Raw genomic sequence first — 26,935 nt, 5'->3', positions numbered from 1 at the left:
GCTACCTGCTTATCATGTTTGCCTTACCTTCCGGCCTTAATATTTCGTGTTTGAACAAACTATCTTCGTGGCTTTTGGTGGCAGATATATCTTGGCAGGAAGAATAAGTCTAAAGGTTTTGGACCCCTAGCTGCTTTTTTTAAATAAAGTGGCCATCCATTTAGCTTCAGATTTCGATAAAGAAAAACTCTAGAAGGGGTGGATGGATTTTCATGATTTTTATATTTACATTAGCTTAAATGATACTTATCATGGCAGTTGGGAGCTCCTTTGGATAATCAATGAGGAATATTTAGAAGGTTCATGATAGAACTCTCAAACATTTGGCATCTGTAAGTAGGAAATGGAGGAGTATCAACAAATATCAATTATGTAAATAAAAACCTAATTTGCATAATTGATGAGAAAAATTTCTGTCACTCGAAAATGTTCACAGTATTTTGCGACGGTATATGGCCGTGGAATTCTAGTTCAATAAAGTTTAATTCATTAATAAAAATACTGTGAAATATTGCGGGTTTTTTTCAAGATTTTCCACTCCCTCGAGATGGTTGCGTCAGCAGAGGGTGAGCAGAGCCATGTCTTTGACGTCCTCCGCCAGCTGTCTGCCGGACTACCCTACGGCGTTACCGGGACCACCCTTATCGCCCTGGTGGGGGTATTGGCTATTCGTCTGTCTGTGTTCGTGGTAAACTTCGTGGTCTGGCAGGTAAAGATCAGGAGAGTCATGAAGCAGTTTCATGGAGTCTCTCATGGTAGTCCGGTAAGTATGCTTATCATTCATAGTCTGATTTGATGGACATACCCAGCAATCTTTCAGGGTCCATAAAACAATAAATAATATATTTCTAAAAACAGATAGCCTGACGAATTGCGCTCCTAGTGGCCAGCCGGTCCTGTAATCGCCATCCCCTAAGACGAATTGCGCTCCTAGTGGCCAGCCGGTCCTGTAATCGCCTCCCTCTAGAGCCCTTGGGCGGGGGTCAGTAACCTCAGGCCTAGAGCTTGTGTAAATACAGGCTATAAAAACAAATAAGTGGACTGGACCTCTGGGCCATGGGAAAACGGCTGAGACCGACAGGGCACTTCTATTATAAATAAAAGTTATTGGTTTATTTGATTGGTTGATAACGATACAGTCTTCATCAATGAATGCCTATCAATTATATCCAGTTTCCTATGACATGATTGTCGCGTTTTTTTTTTCTAGGAATAGATATATTCTTCTTAAAGGAAACCCAAGCAATAATAGGGTCCGAAAAATTGGATTTTAAAAGTTAATTTATTTAGTCATTTCTATTCATGATTAGTTCAAGCCACACTATCACAATATATAGCAACGTCTATGACGCAACAATACGACGTTGTTGTGTTGTGAGAACTCACTGAAAATCACGGCTGCAGTTTTTGTAGGCTCGGGAAACTATGAAGATCATCGTACGACACGATTTTGCGCGGTTTTAAAATCCTAAAGTTATTACGCAAATGTGAAAAACAATGTTAGTAAATGTCACTACCATAAAGATTTTACCATTTCTTTTTTGCCAATATTTGGCCCTAATATTTGCTTTAGTTGCCTTTAACATAAAATGCCGGTTAAACGAAGTGTTGGCAACTCTAATGTTTTTTTTTCTGCTGCAGGATCGGTTATTATCCCTGGATCATAACAATCGCTACCGTGTCTGGTGGGTCACCCCGTTCAATGCCTTTACAGTCTGCAGCCATCCCGAAACCGTCAAGCCAATTACAAGCAACAAAAGTGAGTGTCCTTTTCCTTCAAGGTTTACGACTGAAAATCACAAACTGAATTTTTTTTCAAGCAGCAATCTGATGATTTGTGTATGTCTAGAGGGAGGGGTCAGTGTTGTTGTTTTTTCTTCGTCGGATTGAAAACGTCTCATTTGCAACATTGATAACTGTTTGCATGAGGAGCATTTTTGTAAACGATTAAGCTTTATTTAAAAGAACTACTCTGCAACGTTCTCAACCAATGAAGTACTCTAGCTGTTATCATCGCTTTTCAATATGTTCTTTACTGCTACGACAGTCCACGTCACATTTCATCACAAAACTGCAACATCTTTGATATAGTTTACACTTTCACTGTACAGGTTGATTTTCATAATTAAAAGATCGCCAAATTGTATTGTTTACTCTTTTTCATCCACTTTGGATTGATGTACCTAATAATTATAAAAAAAATCTATGTATTGTGTCTTTATACTATTGTTATATCTATGTTATTGGGTAGAAAGCTCTATATACCAGTAAGCAATCGTGCTTGTTGCCTAATACTCATGAAATAAATGTGAAGAAAATGAAATAAACGTTCTCAACAACTGCCATAGCTTTAAGTGACGATGTTTACTATTGTCCGACAGTCTGATGTGCTTTGCCTTCCAGCACAAAGAACCGATTGGGGATAAAGGTTTTTCAGACCATGGCTCGGTAAGTGTTGATTTCATCTATATTTTTGCCAGCATTTAGAATATCACGTATTTGGAAAGTCTTCAAACACATTTACCGGCACTAATTTTAGTGTTTTAAACATATTACTCCCCTAGAACAATGCTAAACTTTCTTCCAACAGGATCAATAATGACAAATCCCTTCCGAACGTAAAGTCGCGACAGTTACAGGCACGTGACTTTATTGACACGTGTCTTTATACGGATACGTGACGTCAGCAATTGGTGAATTTTGGTCAAACGTGTCAGGACGTCACGTGTCTGGAACTCTCGCGAGTTTACATTCGAAATTGATTGGTCATTATTGATCCTGAAGAAGGAGACAGTGGTCGTTAAAAAATTGATCCGTGAATACCTCACTGTGGGAAGAAAATTTAGCATTGTACTATGATTACTACCAACAAAGATGAGCTTCCATGATATTACGCTCCTGTTGTTACTGCATTTGTACGAAATTAGTCGGATGAGAAAAATATATGTTTATATGCTAAGTAAGCCTCTGTGACAATGGACTTGGCCTCGTACTCTAGACTGTACGTACTCTTCCGCTGTTACTCTAGCTGTTGTGATATCAGTGTTAATAACAGTTAGAAAGCACCCCTACCATCTGTATAGAATAGTCCAAACATGAATATTAAGTAGGCAGTACTCAAAGACCGGACACTGAGGACATTCTACCTCTTTCCGCCTCGACCACCGGATTGAGCATACACACTGGTGTACCACTACTAACCATCCTCCATTACAAGAACTATAGACGCAACTATATGTCTGTGACTGAGTTACTTATGGAAGTGGACCAACATAACAATAAGAAGCACAACACTAGCTACGGGACGGAACGGTCCCACACAATGTGAAGGCTCAACGTGAACCTGGCTACATCCTGATTCTCCTCATTTCTAGGTCATAGATACTACATCCGGGAACTCTCTTTCGGTCTCCTCCTATAGTTCTACACTAGGTATCATATAACAGTTCTACAGAGTGCCACACTACTAAACTCTAGCTGTGTTTTTGGTTTCATACAGGAGACGGTCTTTTACTTAGTGAAGGAAGCAAGTGGCAGAGGAACAGGCGTCTGCTGACGCCCGCTTTTCACTTCGACATCCTGAAGAACTACGTGAAGTTGTTCTCTGAATCAGCGGATGTACTTCTGGTACATAGTCCTCGTTTGATTTCCGATATTCGAATACTGTAGATGTTTTGAAAATCAGTTGGAAATCCACGGATTCTATATTTCTAAATTTGAATAGGATATGGGCAGGTATATCCCCATTGCACTTGTAACAGGGACTATCATGCAGCAGTGATAGCACCACACCAACTGCTCAGCCTATAGGGTCCTGACCTTTTAGCCTAGTGGTTAGAGTGCGTGAGGTTATGATCCCGAGCTCGGGGGATCGAACCCCCGGGGCCGGCAGTTTATGTTACTCCCTTTCGGTGTTTCACACTCATGGTGCTCACAATCATTTAGTGAACTATAATCATAATCAATCTCAAAAGACGTACACAATCTTTAGGATGACATTGAAAGTTCAAACGTCAATTCTCTTTTCGCAGGAAAAGTGGATGTCACGTGATCCTGGTGCATCTGTGGAACTGTTTGATGACGTCGGGCTGATGACGTTGGACAACATCCTAAAATGCAGTTTGGGTTACAAAAGCAGCTGTCAGACTGACGGGTAAGTTGATTTCTTTTACAAACATTGTCTGTTGATTGAAAGAAGTGGTATCTTTTGGTAGTTGAGATCAATATATGCATTTATTCCAATTTATGCAAATGTATTCATGACTGAATATTAATAGTTTATGGTTTTAATTTATGCAAATCTATTCATAACTACCCCTTGATAGTCAATTCAGGTTGCTGAAAAAAACTAGAAATCGGAAACATAGGGTTAAGAAATGCCGTAGAGTAGCCTGTCTAATGAATTTCAATTGTTTAACCCTTTGACCGGCTAGCCAACTCATTTATTTTTTTATTTATCTATTGGTTTAGCATGTACATTCCAGGGTTGCCCAACTAGCCGTAGGCTATTACTAAGGGCGAACCCATGTGCGGCCATAGGACTGTAGGTTTTGAACAACTCACACCGTGAAGGACACCTACTCTTTTCGATAAGCGCAGTGGGTTCTTTAACGTGCTTGACGTGTGGCTCTCCTCAGACACGAGACCTCCATTTAACGTCCTGTCCGAGGGACGTCCCTAACCGAAGCTAGGTACTCATTTACACCTGAGTGAAGTGAGGAAAGTCGTGTAAAGTGCCTTTCCCAAGGGCACAACATCGGGGCCTATTGGTAGTCTCGAACCCGGGACCTCTCGGTTGTGGGCGAAACACCCTACCGATTGCGCGACACGAACCAACTCATTTGACAAAATTTTCACACTATTTGCCCGGTTTCGATTATTTTTACCAGCAGCCCGATTGGTATTCAATGACACCCAGAGCATTTTGTGAGTCTTTAAAACTGAAAATATTCTAGTTGCTGCGATCATTATGAATCTCATATAAAAAGTGCTCAAAAGCGGCACAAAAATAAACTACACGCTGACTTTATAGTTTTATGTGCCAAGTGGAATAGACAGATTCCATAGCCCCGCCCATCTCCGTCGAAATGCAAAATAAAAACATACAAATGCAAAGATTTGACGGACGTGTAGTCTGACTCTTTCATTGGTCGAACCACTAATTGTGATGGTCAGGATCAGTCTATTAGCGATTTTTTCTCACTTTTCGCCACACAACGACATAGCATCTTTGCTCCTTGAATGTCGATATGTAATGGTACAGTGTTATTGAAAGTTACTATGTGTAGGAATGACTAGAAAATGCAGATATCTTTTTTGGTGTGTGTCTGTGTGCTGGTCATGTGTGCCTGCCTGTGTTTTCGGATTATTGTAGTCGGCATAACTCAAGAACGGCTAGATTAATTATGATGATATTTGGTTTCTGGGTAGGTGTTTGGAAGACAGAGGTCAATGTCGTTTTTTGGCCCCCTGGTATGTAACCTTATCACTGCAGTATAACTTCCGTTTTTGTATCTTTTGACCTGGACATGCTAGATATGGTCTTGATTGTTTTTATGGCAGAAAGCTTGTGCAGTAAGGAAGAAGTGGTGTAAGTTTGAACTCTCTAGCAGATTGCTCTGGAACTGCAAGGGCATTTTGTCAAAATCTTCAAGGAAGAATAGCTGAACCAAGGAATGACTGATTCCCATGATGTTTTGGTATGCAAGTACAGTTGTATATTAGACAAAGGTGTACATAATGAAGTGCAAATTATTACAAATTGAACTTGATTTTCATAAATAAAATCTATATTTGCAGTGTTTTCCAATATCGAACTCAAATACAAAATGAGTAAGTCATTTGCATAATCAAAATATTTCATGGTGATATGAGGTTTCCGAACTCTTTTTTTATTCGAGTTTTAATCCTTAAGTTTCAATGTTATTGCAGAAAGTCGGCCCCGTATATCCTGGCTGTGCACGACTTGACCAGACTTATCGATGAAAGAACTAATAATCTGCCGCACTATATTGACTTCATCTACTACCTAAGTGCAAGCGGTCGTCGGTAAGCTGTTCTTACCAAAACTTTACTATTGAATATAATATACCATAATGATTTTGACAAGTGGTCTCCTATCTCTTACGATAAGAATCAGTGCCCACCCACTAGAGATAGAAAGAGGGCGTTATAAAAAGCTGTCAGTCCAGGAGAGACTGTGTAAATATTGTACAATGAATACAGTAGAAGATGAAATACATTTCATTTGTAACTGCCGTCATTATGAGAATGAAACAAATAAGCTTTTCACATCAACCAAAACAATATTCCCTAGCTTTCACCATCTAGAAGACCTCCATAAACTACATTTCTACTAAAATCACAAAACCCACTAACCATTAAAAACTTCGGACTTTTCATTCGCCACTGTCCCAAAGAAGAAGTCAACCCTCCCAGTAATGGTGTATGTAGAAATATTAGACGGTTAACCTTTCTACTGAATAGACACTTGTTACCCTTTCTACTGTTTGTACCATTGTAATTAGCCTTCGGGCATTACTTTGCAAATAAAAGTTATCATTGAATGAATAGTGTCACTATAATAGGATAAGTTGATATATTACAATACGATCTAAAGCTTCCTTAGAGGAGTTGTCTCTTCAACCGAACGTATTTGCATTTCCCTAAAAGCTGCGATTATTCTTTTAAATACATCCACTCTTCACCATACTTTGTCATCATGAATGTATTGTACGCTAAACTATTTATTCCCTTCCTACATCTTTGAAGATTCCGCCAGGCTTGCAAGGTCGTCCACTGTTTCTCCGAACAGGTTATAACAGAAAGGAAAGAAGAACTGAAGAAGGAAAACTTAACTTTCTTGAGTTCAAAACGTGGGAAGTGCTTGGCTCTTCTGGATATTTTGTTACAAGCGAAGGTGATATCATGATTAACAAATTATGTTTCTATATTATACTTGTCTCTAGTAACATAAATTGATACCACATGTATCAATTTTCAGAAATGTAATGTATTCAATCTTAGTAGTTTCCGATATATTTTTTTGGGTGCCTAAATCACTAAAACTCATTGTGGATTTTTGGATTTTATTGGAATTGCCACAGTGCAATACACGTAGGACACAGGCAGCTATAATTGCTGATGTCGTGACCCACACACATGATATAGCCGTTTGTTACACTTGGCTGGAGTGGGGAAAGTAATGTCACTCCGTGCCCGCAAGTGCTTTTTTCCCAAGGGGACAAGATCGGTGTCGTTAGGGGATTCGAACCCGGGACCCTTGGGTTCTGGGCCTAACACCCAGCCGTTACGCCACACTGACCCCACTAAAACTCAAGCAGCCTATAACTGCTAGTATCTTTTAGCGGCTAACTCTTCTCATATTTCTTATCCTATTTGGGAAGTTGCCAGTATTTTTCCATCATCAAATTTTTCTAGGATGAAGACGGTACCGGACTGAGTGTTTCCGAGATTCAAGACGAAGTCAACACGTTTCTGTTCGGCGGCCACCACACCACGGCCAGTGGGATCAGCTGGACACTCTTCCATTTGGCCCAAAACAAGGATTACCAGGACAAGTGCAGGAGGGAGGTGAAAGGGGTGCTTCAGGGACGGACAGATATGACATGGTGAGAAAGTACTCCAGACGCTTCACTTATTACCTGTCTGATATAGTTTTTCGCCTATATAATAAACATCTTTTACTACACTCACCAACCATCATTGACACCCCAACTTTTTTTGGCGACTGAAATAACCGAATGGTGTGCAAACGGAACCCAAAATGTTTTGGTCAGTAAAATCTTCTTTTTGATTTTTTTTCGGTGATCATTGGACATACATTGCTTCGTCAATGTAAGAGAAATATTTGGAGATGTTAAGGTGTGAAAGATTCCAGCTCATTACCATAATTTATGGAAAAAGATCGGAAAGCCCATTTTTGCACTAATCCTATTCAGACCGAAAGGGGGGTTTTGAGGTCCACGCTAAATTTCACGTCGCATAACTCCGGAACTGCTAATGTTAGAGCCATCAAAATTGGTGATTAAACATTAAATTTTCTTAGCAAAAATTTCAAACTCATAAAGTAAGTTCATCGTTTTTCGTGTTGCCGTGGCAACAGATTTCTGGCAGGTATATTGTATTTTATGAAATTGTATTTTAAAAAAATGTAAAATGACCTATCCAAGATGGCGGATACAAGCTGTATATGACTTTGATGTCGTTGCCATTGACAACGGAATTCTTAGCAGACTTGGATATTCCAATCAATCTCACTTTTTGTTGAAATTTTGTTGTTTACTTTTGAGCTTTACGGGAATACCCTATTTAGACCATTTCATCCAATAAATTCACAGAAATGACGCCACAATGACATCATGATGGCACAAACGCTGTTATGATAATATCATTCCACATGTACATCAACCCCTGAAAATGTATTGGTCATACAATTAAGGGTTAATGACCCGCCCTGAGGTGTATATGGTGTCATAACGCCTTGCTATGTGCTATAACCACCGAATAGAACCACCGAGTGAGCGAAGCGAACGAGGTGGTTTTATTCGGTGGTTATACACCGAGGAAGAGGCGGGTCATTAACGTTATTATCATATAGCTTATCCAAACTGACGCATATAAGAGTAGACGTTTGACGTTTGTTTGACGCATAGATCCCTTTTACTATTAAGAATGCATTTCAGAATTCACATTTGTATTTTTTTAACAGAAGATGATGAAGAATATGTACAACTGTTGCCTGATTTATTTATTTCAACCACACAGGATAGGAGGGTCGGTTTCAGGTCAATCAGAAAATGTTATTATTGAAGAATTTCCCTGCAAGATGACCTCAGGTAACCTGAATAGAACACAGGTTCTTTGACCAGCAGGAAATGGAACGCGCGGAACCTTAGATAGAACGTGGTTTCTTTGGCCAACGGCAAACGGAACACGCGGAACATTTTAAAGAATTTAAATTTGTTTTCCCTTTTTCATGTATTCTAAGGAAATTTTTAGGAATTCTAAGACAATAAAGATTTGTTTAAACAAGGTTAAGAAAAAGATTCATCAAATAGATACCCCCTCTACAAAATGCAACGGTTATAAAGATTTTTTTAAACAAGGTTAAGAAAAAGATTCATCAAAAATATACTCCCTCTACAAAATGGAACGGTTGTGTTCTGACATGACGTCAAAAAGTGCTGTGTAATGGCGTGATAACGGACCACTTATTGTGGGCAATGGAGGCTTCAGATTGGTCGACGCCATCTACCTATTTGATAATAAGCAATTTAGGAGTTACAGGCGGCGGGTCTCAAAAACGTGTTTTGAAAACTGCACATTTTCCTGGGGTCTAAATGGCCCTATTGATGTGTTTGTACAGGAATGACGTTGGTAAACTACCGTTCACCACAATGTGTATCAAAGAGAGCATGCGCTGTGTGCCTCCTGTTGCTCGTATGGTGCGGTCTTTGAAGCAGGACCTGACCTTTGCTGACGGAAAATGGTTGCCAAAGGGTAAGCTATATAAGCTAAGTATGTAGCTTTATCCCATATGATTGTACGTAAATAAATTCAGTTTTATGAACTTATTTGTTTGTTTGTTTGTATGTATGTATGTATGTATGTATGTATGTATGTATGTATGTATGCATGCATGTATGCATGTATAGATGCATTAGACCATACGAAAGTCGCTGTACGTTTGTTGTATCAATAAGATTGGTGTATATTTACCATTATCGATATCCACTGGTTACAGGCTTTCCAATGACTTTAGTGTGTGGATATGCTGTTCCATGTATGCATTTCTATTTTAGGGAGCTCGGCTTTTGCTGATATCGCTGGACTTCATAGGAACAGGGAGATTTGGCCAAATCCTACGGTATTTTTTTCATTATTCACTCATAATTAACTGTCATGGCGTCGAGTCCATTCCAATTTCATCCATTTCTACTATACAACCAAAAAGAAAAACATTTATTTCCCGTTTTTGGTTGTAGATAAACGTTGCAAGGAAAACGTCACTATCATGTATATATGATATATATACATAGTAAGCCTTAATTTCCCTGAACCTCTCCATTCAGGTGTATGATCCTTACCGCTTCTCACCTGAGAACTCCAACAGCCGACGTCCTCACGCTTTTCTACCCTTCTCCGCAGGACCAAGGTAAGACTTGTGGGTAAAGCATTTCTGCACTTGAACTGTCTCTAAGAATATGTAGGGAGTATCAGAAAACAAGCATGCAAACTGTCTTCAAATGAACCAATCTTCAAAATGAGATTTACATTGCGCGTGAATTGATAATTGATGAATGAATGAACTTTATTGCTCAACAATTGTACATGGTACAATGTATGGCATTATATCAATAAAACTACAACGCTAATTTATCCTAAAATATAACTACATATATAAAATATCTTCGATACCAGTTTATGGGTTACAATATGGTAATGTATGGGTAGTTTAGTATCGCTTTTGGAATGATTTATAGAGAAATTGACCTATGGATGTGGATATAGGAGTCAGACATGACAACAGTACATAAAAAACATCGCATTGTGTACCAGATGAAAGACGTAGGTAGCATAAAGGGATGCTTTAGATAACTGTTGATTATCTTTCTGATTATTTTTTGTAGGAACTGCATTGGGCAGAACTTTGCTATGGCCGAGATGAAGGTGGCGTTAGCGCTGATCCTACAGCGGTTCCACCTGGAGTTGGACGATACCAAACCGCCAGCCGTCCCTTGTTACAGGATAACTCTACAGGCTAAGGATGGCATCTGGGTAAAACTTCACCCGCTCAAGACCAATATGTAAGATAACAGAAGTACAGCACTGTCTAAGATTCTCCAATGCAGAGCTGAATCCGTGTCGTAGAAACTCCTTTTGATTCATGGTCACCTCTACCTTTCCAGGCAGGGGTATTGCACTGTCGATACGCCTAGGTCGAACGCTGTGTTGTGTTGACAGACCACCGTATAGGTTATGAATATTAATACAATTGCCTTATTTGTCACTTTCATACTTATGTATACATAAGGAGAATATTTTGATAAATCCGCTGTATTCCATGATAGGACTTTAAGCATTTGGCATATAAGTTTGTAACTGAGACGAAGATCTTATGCAAGTAAGGGCCATATATCTAAATGATTTGTGAAAGAATACTGCAATAGCCAAGATTAAACTTCCGTGCTTTGAACAACTTGTTCTAGTTGGGTGTAGAACTCAAATTTGTCTATACAAATGAGTGCCTTATTTGCATAATGAATGAGAAACATTTAGTATATCAAAGAATGTCTAAACGTTAGAGACTCCTCCAATGATTGTAAAATCCCATTGTCATCCCATACTACTACGCCATATTTCATAAGATAGACGAATTAGCCTAATATGATGTTATCTTTGTACCAGTGAATGCCATATTTTGAACCTTGTACAATTGTTGTGCAATAAAGTTATCATTATCATGATAAGGTTAAAGGCTAACACAATTAAGCGAAGATATGAGGTAGTAGACCTCTTTTATCTGCTTTACATCAATGCCATGCAAATTAATATAGGTTTTACATATCTTAAGATCACGATTCTTATGTACTTGTACAGTGGAAAGCACTGAGCTCAGCTCAAGGAATTGTTTGGCATTAGTCTATCTAAGACGTAAATGTATCCGTAATGTTAAACTGCGAATACTAGAGCTAGATGGTATGGTATAGAATAGAACCATTATTACTGGTATTAACCCTGTGTCTTCCTTTAATGATCATATCATGTACAACTCATATGCATGTTCATATCACGAATACCAGTCATTAAAGTTTCTGACAATTTGGCTAATTTTCTAGCTAATTAAACTGAGAAATTAGATGGTGTAAAAGATGTTACACGATGGATTAGTACTATTAGTATTAAATTCTCACTGTTTTCCGTCTCTACCATTTGCCATGATATTGTGTAACTTCCAATAAAAGACGCAAACAATTGTGAATTATCTCTACAGCTCTTTTTTCTTGTTATCTTGTCTAGCTTTCACATATTTCGTTGACAAGCCTTCCTATTTAACCTAATGTATGTTGTCTGATTCATATCGATGCAAGTCATCCTATTCAGCTACTAGTATGTACTTTGCTTTGTGCCATCGTCAAGTGTAAACCTACCGAACCGGTTTTCTCACCAATCATAAGCTGTATAAACCACTTGCCCACTGTGGCTCTGTCATTTCCCACTCTGGAGATCGAGTTGGTGTTGCCGTACGTTGAAATATCTTCCAGTTTCTTGGTTTGGCGCGTCACATTTTTGTAAGTACAGTTGGTGTTCTTTTATTTTTAGTACCTTACTATAGTGTATAGGTGGCACATATGACAGCAAGTTATCATTTCTATTTCTTTAGCAAGGTCTAGGGGTTACACAGGGATGGTTGCAAGCTCTTCGCCCAACCATGTAAAGTCTAACTGTGTGAGTGGCCAGTGACGATCGGGGATAACCATAAGTCTGTACAGATCAGATCTGCCATATATATAAATCATAACTGCTATATATCAGAAATTGTGGTGAGACTTTTCACATGGTCAGTATGTAACTGTCCTAAAACCATTCGAAACGGCGTCCCTAACAACGGACTATGACTACATACCCAAAACATAATGTTGCAGGAAGTCTCTTCCTTTCTAGTTTCACAGTAAAAGAATAGCCAACCTATTACGTTTTCTTGAAAACACAACTGGATAGTGTTAGAGATTTAAGTCTAGCGTCAAGCGTGTTTTTCTTATCGAGCAGACTCGCCTTTGCCATGACCCGTAACGTCCCCTCGGAGATAGAGAACTGTTGGTTGTTGTCTGCACAAGTTTAATGCGTTGCTGTCCTGCTGTCTGAACCCTGCCTTTGGTTTGTTTCTTTGTCACGATATCTTTGCCGATATCTTATTATATAAAGCTGCAACGTCATGTAACTCAAGATCAGCTGTTTGTTTGACAAACCTGAAAGTCTTTACAGGTATAGTGTCTTACTTGGCCTTTCTTCTATCTCTTCTTATGCAAATTAGGCCGGTATGTAATGTGTACTTTGTGGTTAATAGCACAATCAACGACAACCGACGAAACCGGTTTTACCGTTAGGTTTTCTCGCCACATCAATCATAATCATAGCACAAGAATGACATTTACATAGGTTGGTAGCCAATAGTCTGAACGCCATTTCGAACTCAGTACAGGTCAATCACTCGATCCATCCATGTTAAGCTTTTGAAAACAAGTATACATGTAGATCATCGTGCATAAACTGCATATTTTTTTTAGCGACGCCACACGAGCGAGCCTTATGACACAGTATGGTATTACAATCTGAAATCTAGAATTTACAGGATTTTACTTGGTACATGGTGACCAACCATGCCAAATAACCACGTGTTTGTACATGGATTTTTTGCCCGCCGTGGTTTTGGCACGGTGGCATTTTCAGCGCAATCGATTCCAAGCCATGCTTTCGTGTGAACTGTGATTACTTATGTTGACTTGCGGTGCAAATTCTTTTTTTTCACACAGCCACCATGCAAAGCAGAGCTGAAACCAATCGACACTCAGTTGAGAATCGGAACGAACTAGGGAGAGGTTTCATCTTTAACAACGCGACCAACAGCATGGTGACACAGTCTGACAACGGGGACGTACCGCGGGGGGACTCTATCCCTCGACAGACGGGAAATGAAACCAAGAAGAAACGACACAGATGTGAGGAGTGCAACAAGGAGTTCAGAAAACCGTCTCATCTGGTTAGACACATGCGAACTCACACCGGGGAGAAACCTTTTGGATGTGAGGAGTGCAAGAAGCAGTTCAGCCAACCAAATGATTTGATAAGACACATGCAAACTCACACCGGGGAGAAACCCCACGGTTGTGAGGAGTGTGGCAAACAGTTCAGTCGGCTGGGTAATCTGAAGCAACATATGAAAACACACACTGGGGAGAAATCCTACCGATGTGAGCATTGCGACAAACAGTTCCGCCATCTGAGTCACATAAAGGAACACCTGCGGTCTCACACTGGTGAGAAACCGTACGGATGTGAGGAGTGCGGCAGACAGTTCAGTCGGCTTAGTAATTTGAAGACTCACATTTTAACTCACACTGGAGAGAAACCGTACGGATGTGGGGAGTGTGGCAAACGGTTCGTTCGACTCGCTACTCTGAAGCAACATATAAAAGTACACACTGGCGAGAAACAATACCAGTGTGAGGAATGTAATAAACGCTTTAGTCGATCAGATGAACTGAAGATTCACATGCGGAATCACACCGGGGAGAAGCCTTACGGATGTGGGGAGTGCGGCAAACAGTTCAGTGATCTGGGTACTCTGAAGAGACACATAAGGACTCACACTGGTGAGAAACCGTACCAGTGTGAGAATTGCATTAAAAGCTTTAGTCGACCGGGTCTTCTAAAGACACACATGCGAAGTCATACCGAGTGGAAACCTCCGTATGTCAGGATGCGGTAGACTGCTTATAATCACACTAAGGCACACACTGAGAAGCCGCAGAAGTGCAAGAAGTGCAAAAAAAAAAACACTCAGTAGACCGCGTGAACTGAAATTCGCATGTGAAGTAATACCGGGGAGAAACCTTACAGAATAAGAGGAGAGGAGTGCGGTCACTGCACAAATTGGCCTCGGATCCTGACGTATCCGGACAGGAGAAGCGGAATCCGGAACCTCAGATCCGTAAGAATCCGGACGAATATGGAGGTCGTATTGTACGAAAACAACTCAATTACCTGAATCAATTTTCATGTGCAAATGCTATACCACATAAGGGTACCACTTGCCAATGTAGGTAAATGTAGGTAAATTTGAGGTGTTTTCGTACAATACGGCCCCAGTATCAGTCCGGATTCTTACGGATCTGAGACTCCGGATCCCGTTTCTCCTGTCCGGATACGTTAGGATCCGAGGCCATTTCGTGCAGTGGGTTCTGAACAGTTTAGTCAGCCGGGTCAACTGAAGGGACATACTAGTGAGACACCATATGGATGTGAGAAGTGCGGCAGGCTTTGTGGTACGATAGGTAATCTAAAGAAGCCCATGGATATTCATACTAACAAACGGCCAAAACGGGCCCAAAGTGTAAGTCTTCGGATTGCCGAAACAATAGAGGAAAAATAAGAAGAAACTACATTTCGAAACAGATTTTCCCATAAGAACACTAGCTACACGATTAACTGTTTGTTTTATATTATGAGAGATTCCGTGGTCCACTAATAGAAACTACACAAAACGTGGGAAAATGTACTCTTCTAGCATGGATTCATGGTACTTCTGTACAAAAGCGATATCAATAAATCTTTACAAGACTACCCGTAAGATGTGATGCGCTGTCGCCGTAAACTTGGTACAGCATAGTAGTTCTTGGAACTAGGCACTTAAGCTAGATTGTGTAGAATAGATCTATGCTAGCTTCTGATCTTAAATCCTGATCTTAAATCAGGATCAAGTATCCTAATCTTAAAACTAGTATAACTTAGGGATGCTCAAGAATACTAGTCAATGAAGTTATTGTACTTAGATAATTTACCACCTTAATGATTTGACGAATAAGATGGTGTAAATAATGTTATAATAACTAAACTATTACCAGTTTTAGATTGATATCGCGTTCGATCTTCGTCGTTTGTCATATTCCTTTATTTCCAATAAAACAAGGAACAATTGTGACTAGTCTGTACAGCTTTTTTTTTTCTTGTCAAAGGAAAACCGAGCAAAGATTATATTCAGGACTCTTTCTACTCTGATAGTTACACAAAAGTTAGATAGAAGCTTTTCGGCTGAAATTCGAGATTCCTTTACAAAACATGGCATGGTGAGCCGCGCAGAAAGTATCCACACTGAGACCGAGCTCCTTCCCCGTCCGTGTTACCCAGAAATTTGAGTTATGGTCTCACATGGCAATTAGGCCGCCCAATAGTAAATAACGTGAAAACCCGAACCTTTCATGGCCGTTATTCCAGTAAGAATACAGAGTTTCTGGAGAGGTTTTACTCTCTATTGCAAGCTCACACGTTTTTAGACAATGAAAAAAATGTCACCAAACCTGAGGAAGCGATATCTAATGGCATTTAAAACTGCAATTACCTACCAGCCGTTAGAGGATGTCTGATGCCGATAGAGCCCGACCGTAGTACTCAGGTCTAAACGGCATGTAAGTCCGACAATCGCTTGGATGCCGAAACTTTCCTGCCTTATCCTGTCAGACATGAACAAGCTTCCATCTCAAATGCTTTGTATATCAGGTGGGATCGATCGAAGGTAATTTATGATCGACTGAAACACCTGCCTTTGGGGCCCAATTATTTTTTTCAGTCCGCACTCTTTTGTCATCTACACGCGGAGTAATTCAGGCATGAGACCTTAAGTCCTTTGTTTCCGGTTGATGCCGCGAACTTTTTGAACGCAGGTCACAGGTAGAAGATGCTAGTTCAACATGCTTACATCGTCCAATTAGTCTGGGTTTTGAACAAACTGGTTTGACAAAATTGGTTTGAAGAGTCTGTCCTCCTTAATGAATATTTAGTTCAACGGACAAAATTGAAATGTTGTCATCTTTGTCGTACATTCTTGGTGATAAACATTGTTAACTGCCCCTGTGGTGCTAAAGATAGGCCACGTAGTCTAATATTATAAAATTGGTCTGGGGTTTTGGGATTGATGTACAACACTAAAACTAGTAAAATATAAACAGTCCCCCCATATTTAAGAGGGTCTGAAAAAGCTTGCACTGAGAAGCTGTATACTAGTGAGAAAACCTGGAAGTTTAACCCTTTCTAGACCGGGCTTTTTTGAGACTTCTTGGACCAAGGGGGGGTGAGGGGGGGCTCTTTCGACCCCCCCTTCATAACTTCCAAACGGTATGCTCTATCATCACCAAACTTGCAGGAAGTGATATTCACGTGAAATTTTATAATTCCTGTAAGTTTGGTGACGTTATGAACTAATATGACGTAATTATGACGTCATCGATGTGATTTTATTGGCTAAATAGGGAATTCCCATAATATCAAAGTATTATACAAAATAGTGCGTTTTATTGATTGAAAGGTATGCCAAGACATTTCACGTCAGTGGTGACTAACTTGACGTCAAAATGACGTCGAAGAATGACGTCATGTGTTGTTAGCGACCCCCTGGGATCCGCCATCTTGGATCGGCCATTTTGAAATTTTTCAAAATACATTTTTTTTCATGTATGATCCCAAATAACAATCAAAATAGACTACAAGCATTAATCTAAATTATTCTGGTTAAGAAAATTCCAGGTTGTGACGAATTTAAAGGCAAAAAAGCCTGTTTCTACCGAAAATAATGATTTTGTCCGCCATCTTGGATTTTGAGCGATGACGTCATCAAATTAGCATAATTTATGAATATTTAATCATGACAGTTACATTAAATCACATGTGATGTTATACATGTAGGAAACTAGTGTTGTTGAGCAAGAAAACATTGGAAACAACTATGTTTAAATCGAAATAAGCGAAATTTGCATAAAATGCCTCTTCAGAAACCCGTTGCCATGGCAACACGAAAAATGATAAACTTAAACTTTTATCATAATATTGTTGCCAACTAAATTTTAGGAAAAGTCACTAAGTTTGGTTGTCCTACCATACGTCGTTTGGCAGTTATACGATGTCAAAGTTGGCGCGGGCACTTTTAGCCCCCCCCCCCCCGGTCTAGATAGGGTTAAGGGTTAAGAAATATACAGCTGACTGAATAGATGTACTGGTATTAGATTCTGACTATATAAAATCAAATCAAATAAAACATTTATCGATAACGGAAGTTAAGGTTATCACGGAAAAGACAACATGAACAAGCCTTTTTTTCGTGCACTATTAAACATAAGCGTTAGGAATGGGATAAAAAAATGCATTCAACTGATAATGCCACTCTGTGGTGTTATCAGACGATAAGGCTGAAAGTTGAGCTAATCCATTTTTCGAACCTAAACATTACTATTTTGAACATATAACTGCAGCGCCATGTAAAGTTATTATGCATTACAGTAAATACGAAGAAACATGAAAACTTTTCTCATAAGCAGAGGCCAGTAAACGAATCTAAAATAAAACTCAAGGTTCCTTAAATGCTAGCTTTCGATCAAAATTTGTAAACTTGTCGTAAGCTTTGTATTTTATAGACTCATCATAATGCTAAGTGTATTAATCATTATCATTAATTTTGTGGGGTCGTGTGGCGTAACGGCAGGATTTTCGACTCAGGACCTAAGGGTCCCGGGTTCGAATCTTCTGACGCCACCGATCTTGAACCATTGGGAAAAAGGCACTTAACACAACTTTCCCCACTCCACCAACGTGTAAAAATGGGTACATTATGTGTGTGGGTCACGACATCAGCAATAGTTGCCTGTGTCCCACGTGTGTAAAAACCCAAATCCAAATTACGCCGAAAGAAACATGAGTGTGCGGTAGTTTGCCTCGATTTTGGAATGCAGTTCATCAGACCCGTAGATCCGTAGATATGCAAATTATATCATGTGTCAGAAAGACGGCCGTAAAGTTATAGTTTGCCCTTCTATTTCTGAGACTGGTAAGAGTTGAAATTCTCTGAAGAAACTTCCCGTTTTGACCGAAATGACAGGTCAGACTCACGAACTTAAAAAATATGTCACACCTTTATTGGATGAATTTTGTTACATGCTTGTACATTTCTGCCAAACTATATATAAAGGTAAGTACTTGTGGCAATAAAGACAAGTTTACAAGAACGTATAGGCACGAATATTATAATTAAGCATATTGCTTTTTGGAAATGGTGAAAATGTAGTATTGCATGGATTCAGCTATAGTAGGTTTATCAAAATGCGTGATCATGAAAAATATAAATGTTTAAGGGCTACTCATATGTCTAAACGAATGGAATGTTTTTTCTATAAAACTAAATTTCGATAGGGTATTTCTATCATTAACATAGTAGAGTCTGCGATTAAGTGCATATTATCTTCTACCGTGTTTAATGCACGAAATATTACTTGACACAAAAGTGTTTGGCAACTCAGTCGTTTTGCGATGGTAGTTCTGTCTTATATTTGTACTTTCAGATATTAAATCCAAATCACACTTTCAAGCCAAAGACCATGAAAATCTATCTATAAAACCTCCTGGTCTTTATATAGTTTGTTTACAAACGCACGCACGTTTTTCAAACGTGGGCTATTAGAAGTGCAAAAGCATCACTCAATACAAATACATGTATACACAAAAACACCTACCTACCAACCAACAAACTAACTAGTTTTAAGTATTTGTGCTACATATACTTCAGGTTTGCTATGTTAATTCAACGATTAACGAGTCTTTTTATGAATATGAATTGATATTGAATTTTATTTGAGTTGAATGTGTGATAGTTGTGTGCTGATTTGTTAAAATAAAGAGAGAACGCTATGATTTTTCCTCAGAACATCTTCGTCTTGGAAACTAGCAAGAAAAACATCCCTCCCTGAAAATGATCACACCCAATATTAGCGACCCAAAAATACACCACTCCCATTAAAATGGTCACCTCCAACATGGCGACCCTGTGACGTCACAATTTGTCTCAATTCAAGATGGCGGCCATCACACAAGCCAACGGATTCAACAAAGGTTTTGCTATGCAAACCTGTAGCTAACTAGCCAGCTAGCCAGGAGTCACTAGAAACGGGAAAAGTTCAACTAGGACCACTTTTTTGTTCGGAAGCAATGCAGTGGTGCTTGTTCTCGGGGTCTCTAATCTCTTCGTCGAAAACAACAACAACAAGAGTTCTGCGACCTCATATTTCCATGAACTATTCTGTTTATGCAAATGACATACACATTTACAGAATACATGCTTGGTCATAAACACCTTTAACCAACTTACACATGTCGCAATATTGACATTCCTATCATCTATAATTTAGATGAAATGTGGCGCTTTTGCATCAATTATGCAAATTATGTATTTATTTGCATAATTGTTATATCTTGATGTTCTACTTACCATAAACTACATATGTTACATGGTATTTGAGTCATATTATGGAAAACACTGCAAATATAAATTTTACTCTTTGATTATGCAAAATAAGTTCAAATTAGCATAATTTGCACTTCATGTCAGGGCTGACCATCAACATGTAAAATCAATTGTGTAAAACCCTCGGTTCCGTCGGTAGACAGCTCACAGCCTTTGGGAGAGTAGTATCCTTGTATGTCTCGACAGGAAAACCGGTAGTATCGCCCCGTTTCAGCGTTATAGACGTCAATCTGTTGAAAAAAAAGAAAGTGATCTCGAACCAGTTTAGCTAAAATGAACTCAAGGAACAGATGAGCTAATCTTCCACCGGTCTTCACAGGAAGACAGACGCTATGTACAGTATTTACAGGTTCATTGTACCCGGGAAATTACCCTAGCTCGTTTCGACAATTGCAAGCACAATGAACAGTGAACCACTGCTTAACATCCTGTCCTAAGGGCTAGAGAAAAACAATATTGCCACGAACAGTATTGTTTTTCAACAAAAAAACCCCACCACGAACGCAATAATCGCATGACTTTGACGCCAAGTGTAAACGACTGGACAAAAACGACAATAATAATCAAAAGAGGAAATTTGATAACCCAAACCTCATACCTTTGTCGACGTTTTCCTCATTAACTATTCAAAAGACGTCCTGATTTGCATAATTAATTCTCAACGCTTACTTTAACCAAGGAGGTTAAATATACATGTATATTTAACCTCCTTGCTTTAACTGAACTCTTTTGGTGGCGGTGCTTTTGAGGGATTATTATTTCGTACTAGCCTCCAAACAGATGTACCAGTGGCAAGGCAGTATCAAAAGGGCCAAAGCAGTTGGATACTACTCTGGCCCTTTTAGAATCTACTTACCACTGGTAAATCTGTTTTGGGATTAATTTTCGAATCGCTAAAAGGAATCACAAGCAATAGTTAGGGGCCGAAAAATTGGATTTTGAAAGTCAATCTATTTAGTCATTTCTATACATGATTAGTTGAAACATCACTGTCACAATGTATAACAACGTCTCGGATGCAAAAACATGACGTAGTTGGGATGTGAGAACTCACTGCATATCATTTTTTATGATCGTGGCTCGCGAAACTGAGGGATCATCATTTAAAATCCTAAAAGCATAAAGTTATTACGCCAACGTACATAACAATGTTAGTAAATGTCACTACCATAAAGATTTCAGCATTTTTCTAATTCCATTTTTGACCCTTATATTGCTTTGGTTGCCTTTCAGGCAGGACCACCAGAGGTGGTAAATATTCCTAGAATCTATTTTGCAACAATTCCATTACAGATAATGAATCGAATGCATCATTGTTGAGTTTCCAGGCCTTTTGGTAAAAGTCTTTACAATGTAATTTTAAATATATCCGAAGGATTTACGTTACCCCGGCTTAGCGAGTTATGCTGTACACAACATGCACATAGACCTAACTGAAAATACTAAAATGACATAGACTTACCCAGTCCATTTCCAGCCAGTCAGGTCCTAAGGCTGTAAGTCGAAGCGTCGTAGGATGACCAAAATTGGCAGTGGAATTAAGGGTTGGAAGGTACACGGTCCTTTAAATAACAAACATGTGAAAAATCGGTTTAGTTACAAGAATATTCATCAATCAGTGACTTATAAAAGGTAACGAGATAGGCACCTCCAAATATTCGATGTCTACTGTACATCTTGATCACGGTGTGACCTAGTCTCGCGAGAACACGAGACTAGAACGAGCCTTGTGAAGATCGTCCTGCCTCCCCCTCCTCCTTGCGGAGAAGGAGTAAGTAAGAATTGGGCAGCTCCCAACCTTCGGTACGGTACGATCTTCACAAGTCTCGACCTAGTCTCGTGTTCTCGCGAGACTAGATCACTCCGTGATCAAGATGTACAGTACCGAAAATTTGGAGGTGCGTATCTCGTTACCTTTTATAAGTCACTGATTGATGAATACTCTTGTAACTGTTTTACACGTGACTGATGAATCTCTTCAACAACATTGGTTTAATGATTAGACTGACAAAAACGTTCAGCTGATAGCAGACTTGGCTTGACCTCACCTCACAAGTCCCATAGATATCCAGCAGCCGTATGAGCAGAATACACTGCACGAAATGGCCTCGGATCCTGACGTATCCGGACAGGAGAACCGGGATCCGGAACCTCAGATCCCTACGAATCAGGACGGATACAGGGGCCGTATTGTACTAACAAACTCAAATTTACCTACATATGCAAGTAATACCCTGATGTGGTATACCACTTGCACATACAATTTAAATTCAGGAAAATTTGAGTTTTTTTAGCACGATACGGCCCCCGTATCCGTCCGGATTCTTACGGATCTGAGGTTCCGGATCCCGGTTCTCCTGTCCGGATATGTCAGAATCCGAGGCCATTTCGTGCAGTCATAACGTCCAACAATTGAGCTCTAGGTAAGCCTTCTGTTTGCCTCTATTCTGTTATATATAAGAAAATGGTAGCATCATATGGAGACTACAGATATAATAAAAAAGTGTGTGGTTATGTCATCGTACCCACCCCTTTGCCGTGAGTCCGGATACTGTCGTTGTAGCGCAGTAACCAGTGCAAATGTCAGATAGGATTTCAACGGTCAAACCGTTTTTACTCCCGGAATCCTTAACATCACTCGTTCTGATCCTCAGACTGTGAGTACCTGTTTGGTAAAACGATATTGGTCTTAGATCCGTTAATAATTCATGATGGCAATGTTTTCAACTAGAGAAATTTCTATTATTACATATAAAAAAGCCTTTGAAAATCTTGGGATTAAAATGTGCTAAAAGCGACACATAGCGATAAATGCCAGTACTGCCTTGTATCTAATTTGGAGCCGAAACTGAGATTCTGGGTGACATTCTGGGCAAGGCCATTTTGTTTGTAGAGGTCACGTATTTTACCCGTGCATCGCGCGTCTGTGTGTCCACATGGGGAAGTTCGCGAAAATTACAGTTTTGCGTAGCAAAACCTTTACTGGTTTCGTTGGCATGTGTGGTGACCGCCATCTTGATTTTGTGACGTGGCAGGGTAGCCATACCATTTCATTGGGAGGGGTGTTTTTAGGACCGCTAACGTTCTCTATATTTTTTTTACAAATCAGCACAAAAAATCACACATTCAACTCATTATAAAAGAAAAAATACCAATTCATGTATAAAAAGACCCCGTAATCGCTAAAACAACACTAAAAACCTGAATTATATGTAGCACAAATACTTAACTCTAGTTCGCAAAGTTTCACCGTTTCTTATCGTAGTTTCCAGCAGTCCAATGATATACTTTAATGCATTTAAGTTCGCGTGGTTTTTATATCGCGGTAGAGAGAAAACGGAGTGTTCGCGGTGGTATTAAGTTCGCGTTTGAAACAATACTAGCGCTACAATCATAGTTGGGCAGAAAGTTTCGCGGTGGTTTTAAGTTTGCGCTGAAAGTTCACCGCGAAAACCGCGAACATAGAACCAACGCGAACATTTCTGCATTTACAGTACTCATTGAGAAGCATTTTATGTCGCCATTTTGAGCAAAGACCACGATTGCACAAGTCAAACTGGTGACATACAACTGGCCGCCGATATTTGAATTTTTGTTTGTCCTACACCATGCATGAATGAATAAATGTCGTCACTTTACGTCACGTCCTGTCAGTACTGACCTTCAACATCCAATAGGAATTCTCCACTTCCCTCGGTTTGGTCAGTAGACAGCGCGCAACCGTCAGGAAGACAGGAAAAATGATAATTCCTCTCAGTATCAGCATTGTAGATGTCGACCTGTAAATGAAAATAATGTCCATGTAAAGTAGCCTCCGTTGCAGGCCTTCCCACTAGCGTTTTACAAGCGATTTTTTCCGTTTTTTGTTTGGGGGGGATCTGCTTGGGCCACCGTATCTGCTTGGGCCCCGTGTCTACTTGGGATCGTGGCAAACACAGCGATTACCATGATTCCAAGCAGATACGGGGCCAAGCAGATACATGTAAAGATCCATGCGCTTATACTTCTATTTGCACATATATATCGCCTTGAATATCACTATATTTACATATATATATTGTAAAAGGTCTCTAGTGTTCCAAACGGCCTTTGACCTAAAATAGCGCCACGAAATAGCATATGAAAAGCAGTGTATACTTGCTCACGGATTTTTATCTCTTATTAGTCAAAATTATATAACTGTACATTAAGCAACATCCAGCAAGTCAATCTTAAGACATCATAGAGTATAGCGCATAGGTCACGAATTATACAATTACATAAATAACCTATGAGATCGTTTCAAACTAGCTTAAAAAATAGTTGGTAGATTATGCATATTGAAAAGAATACTTACCCAATCTATTTTCAGCCAGTCTCGCCCTAAAGCCTTTAATCGAAGCCCCGTGGGATCGACGAAATTGGAAGAGGGAATGGCTCGAACGTACTCGGTCCTTTAAAGTTGATGAGTATATGGAAAAATACAACCATAGATTCACAATGAAAGGGCACAACAGAATGGAGGATATACGTGATTCAAATCTATGGCAGAAACTCAGAATAATCGCAATTTTATATAGTATTTTTATTCTGCAGGTTCGTGACTTACGGCAACTAGCCACCCTCCTAAAAGCAGGACCCCTATCGGTCGATCCGTTGGCTCGCTCGCGTAGGGGCCCTGCTCTTTAGCCCCGGTAGACAGGATTCTGGTGACGTTACTGAGAGTTGCTCATGAATGATTAATGAGCTATCATTAGTTGGCACAATTTGGCGGTTAATTTGTTCTGAATCTACAGTAACGATGCGTCCTATGCGCTTTTGCTCTAGACGAGGTTTAGCAAACCCTCTGATTGGCTGAAGCTGTTTTGGTGGCGACGTCACCAGAACCGTGTCTAAAGAGCAGGACCGCTACGCGAGCGAGCCAACAATATACAAGAATAATGACTGTCATGTCTTGCTGCGGTGTGATGCGTTCAGCTGAAAAAATTCACCCAACCTGTACATATAAATGACCCACATACATGCTGTGTATATACAGAGAGAGCCTATATATAGGGGTCCTGCAGGACGAGGGTACAATCTGTCGTTATCTAACTATACCTACCCCTTTGCCGTAAGTCCGGATACAGTCGTCGTTGTGCAGACACCATTACAAATGTCAGAAAGGATTTCTAACGTCAAGTCATTTCCGCTCATGGAATTCTTCGTGTCACTCGTCTTTATCCTCAGACTGTGAGTCCCTGTTTGGTAAAGCCAAATCATTCTGGGATAACAAAATTTTTTTGTATAAGCTAGTTCACGGTTGCTACTACGCATGTGCAGTGTCAAAGGTGAAGGCCCCCGGCTTCTAAACAGTGCTCGTCTCGACATTGTCTACATTTGCATAACAACGCCCCGACGGGTTTTGTTTACGTCTCGGGGGCCTTCACCACTGACACTGCACACATACGTAGTAGCAACCGTGAACTAGCTTATACAAACAAGTGCTTTATTCACAAGGACGTTTCGGTGACCGTCTGTCACCTTCCTCAGAGCAATTATGAATGGCCCGTTTGTGTATGTGGGGGGGGGTAAAGTAGTGTTAACGTATTTATAACTGTCAAGTAGTTATAACTGCTGCACTGTTATCATTGCTACTTGACAATAATTACGGATGTAACAAGCTTCTTTACGTTTGGGACCGCACTGCAAAAAAAAAAACACCACGGCTATTAATGTATAATATGAAGCAAGCAGTGACACCTTACCCTAGATAATACAAACTTTACTAGACAAAATTATCAAATCCAAAAACCTAAGAATCACCACTGTCAATTCGCTAGAATATATTGAACACTTTCATTATGTAAACAACAATAAAAGAAGCTAGCTCAGGTAATTTTAGAAAAAAGACAATCACGATAATAGCCCTCTTTCCTGTTACGGCGGCCATTTTGATTTTCCCGAGGTCAGCTGGGGGCCATACACCAAATTGATGCTTGGGTTGTCTCAGCCTATGATAACCCTATGTTATAACATAGGTATGCCATCTTTTGTGGTACATTTTGCCCCTCTTAGGGGAAATGCTGCGGCACATGTGCCTGGCATGTGTACCACATATTGTTGTGGACATTTAGAGTTGATTTTGGCTAAATTCTAATTCATTTTTCATACTTTTTGACGGGTTAATTCAGAAAATTTAGTTAGGAGTGCTTCACTTCAGAACATTTCCTTTAGCAAACAAATAATGAAATGGCTGATTATAATGGGTACCTTGATCTATCTGACAGATGAATCCCCTGGTGGAGCTGCATCTCAAATCGGCCCATGTGGACACAGTTTCCCAAATAGCGGCACAGTGTTGCCGGCGGTCCTTATTGTTCGGTTCACCGGGATACCAGTTGGAATAACCGGTTGTTGCCAGGTTCTGTCCGTCCTCAAATACCCACTGACCTTCCTTGATGCGGTCAGTCATGCCAAACCAGCGATTGCCAGTCCCGTCTCTCAGATTGACAAGAAAGGCGTTGGTCGCATTGTCTTTCGGTAGTGCTAACATGCCCCCATCCGCAGCACATCGCTCTCTGGCCTCATCGTAGGACCTCTTCTTTGGAAAGTCCTTGTAACAAACTCCATTGAACATAGAGTAGCTTGATATTCGACACACCGTATTGCTGCTATACTCTGCAGGGACAATAAGAATTTTTAGACATATTGACATTAACAAGAAGGGTTTGAAGACATCATACCTCCATTAAATTTGTACATTTATTGTTTACCCTGTCTCATTGATGGTGAGAACAATGCTGTTAGTTTAGTAAAATCTAGCTATTTCAAATTATGGTCTTCTCAGCCAAATTACATATATTGCATGATTGTGTGTAACAGTCATTT

The 26,935-nt window shown here is 39.8% G+C and overlaps 3 protein-coding genes across 3 annotated transcripts; 2 read left to right on the top strand and 1 right to left on the bottom strand.

Annotated features, from left to right (window-relative positions):
* Positions 1-547: 547 nt before the first annotated feature.
* On the top strand, positions 548-11,884 carry LOC136435950 (ultra-long-chain fatty acid omega-hydroxylase-like). The gene is made up of 11 exons (XM_066429661.1): positions 548-763; positions 1,642-1,759; positions 3,500-3,627; positions 4,032-4,153; positions 5,932-6,048; positions 6,772-6,919; positions 7,441-7,631; positions 9,389-9,522; positions 9,825-9,889; positions 10,095-10,177; positions 10,653-11,884. Exons 1-11 carry the CDS (start codon positions 548-550, stop codon positions 10,831-10,833), a joined length of 1,503 nt encoding a protein of 500 aa, XP_066285758.1. The 3' UTR covers positions 10,834-11,884.
* A 1,652-nt stretch (positions 11,885-13,536) lies between these two features.
* Positions 13,537-15,724, top strand: LOC136435672 (zinc finger protein OZF-like). Its single transcript, XM_066429319.1, has one exon. The coding sequence runs from the start codon at positions 13,562-13,564 to the stop codon at positions 14,510-14,512; it is 951 nt and encodes a 316-aa protein (XP_066285416.1). The 5' UTR covers positions 13,537-13,561; the 3' UTR covers positions 14,513-15,724.
* A 2,966-nt stretch (positions 15,725-18,690) lies between these two features.
* Positions 18,691-26,690, bottom strand: LOC136434274 (uncharacterized). Its single transcript, XM_066427002.1, has 7 exons — positions 26,318-26,690; positions 25,170-25,305; positions 24,423-24,519; positions 23,748-23,865; positions 22,616-22,751; positions 21,549-21,648; positions 18,691-20,316 (listed from the first exon to the last, which is right to left on the bottom strand). The coding sequence occupies exons 1-7, from the start codon at positions 26,682-26,684 to the stop codon at positions 20,167-20,169; spliced, it is 1,104 nt and encodes a 367-aa protein (XP_066283099.1). The 5' UTR covers positions 26,685-26,690; the 3' UTR covers positions 18,691-20,166.
* Between the last annotated feature and the right edge of the window lie 245 nt (positions 26,691-26,935).

Source organism: Branchiostoma lanceolatum, chromosome 5 (genome assembly GCF_035083965.1).
Source record: "Branchiostoma lanceolatum isolate klBraLanc5 chromosome 5, klBraLanc5.hap2, whole genome shotgun sequence".
Lineage (NCBI taxonomy): Eukaryota > Metazoa > Chordata > Leptocardii > Amphioxiformes > Branchiostomatidae > Branchiostoma > Branchiostoma lanceolatum.
The sequence above is the reverse complement of the archived record's forward strand: the minus strand, read 5'-3'. Positions and strand labels throughout refer to the sequence as shown.

Coding starts and splice junctions, on each gene's coding strand:
- LOC136435950 (XM_066429661.1), top strand. CDS start 548: ATGGTTGCGTCAGCAGAGGGTGAGCAGAGCCATGTCTTTGACGTCCTC. Junction 4,154..5,931: donor AGCAGCTGTCAGACTGACGG/GTAAGTTGATTT, acceptor ATGTTATTGCAG/AAAGTCGGCCCCGTATATCC. Junction 7,632..9,388: donor GGACGGACAGATATGACATG/GTGAGAAAGTAC, acceptor GTGTTTGTACAG/GAATGACGTTGGTAAACTAC.
- LOC136435672 (XM_066429319.1), top strand. CDS start 13,562: ATGCAAAGCAGAGCTGAAACCAATCGACACTCAGTTGAGAATCGGAAC.
- LOC136434274 (XM_066427002.1), bottom strand. CDS start 26,684: ATGTTCAATGGAGTTTGTTACAAGGACTTTCCAAAGAAGAGGTCCTAC. Junction 24,520..25,169: donor TCCGGACTTACGGCAAAGGG/GTAGGTATAGTT, acceptor TCAACTTTAAAG/GACCGAGTACGTTCGAGCCA. Junction 21,649..22,615: donor TCCGGACTCACGGCAAAGGG/GTGGGTACGATG, acceptor TGTTATTTAAAG/GACCGTGTACCTTCCAACCC.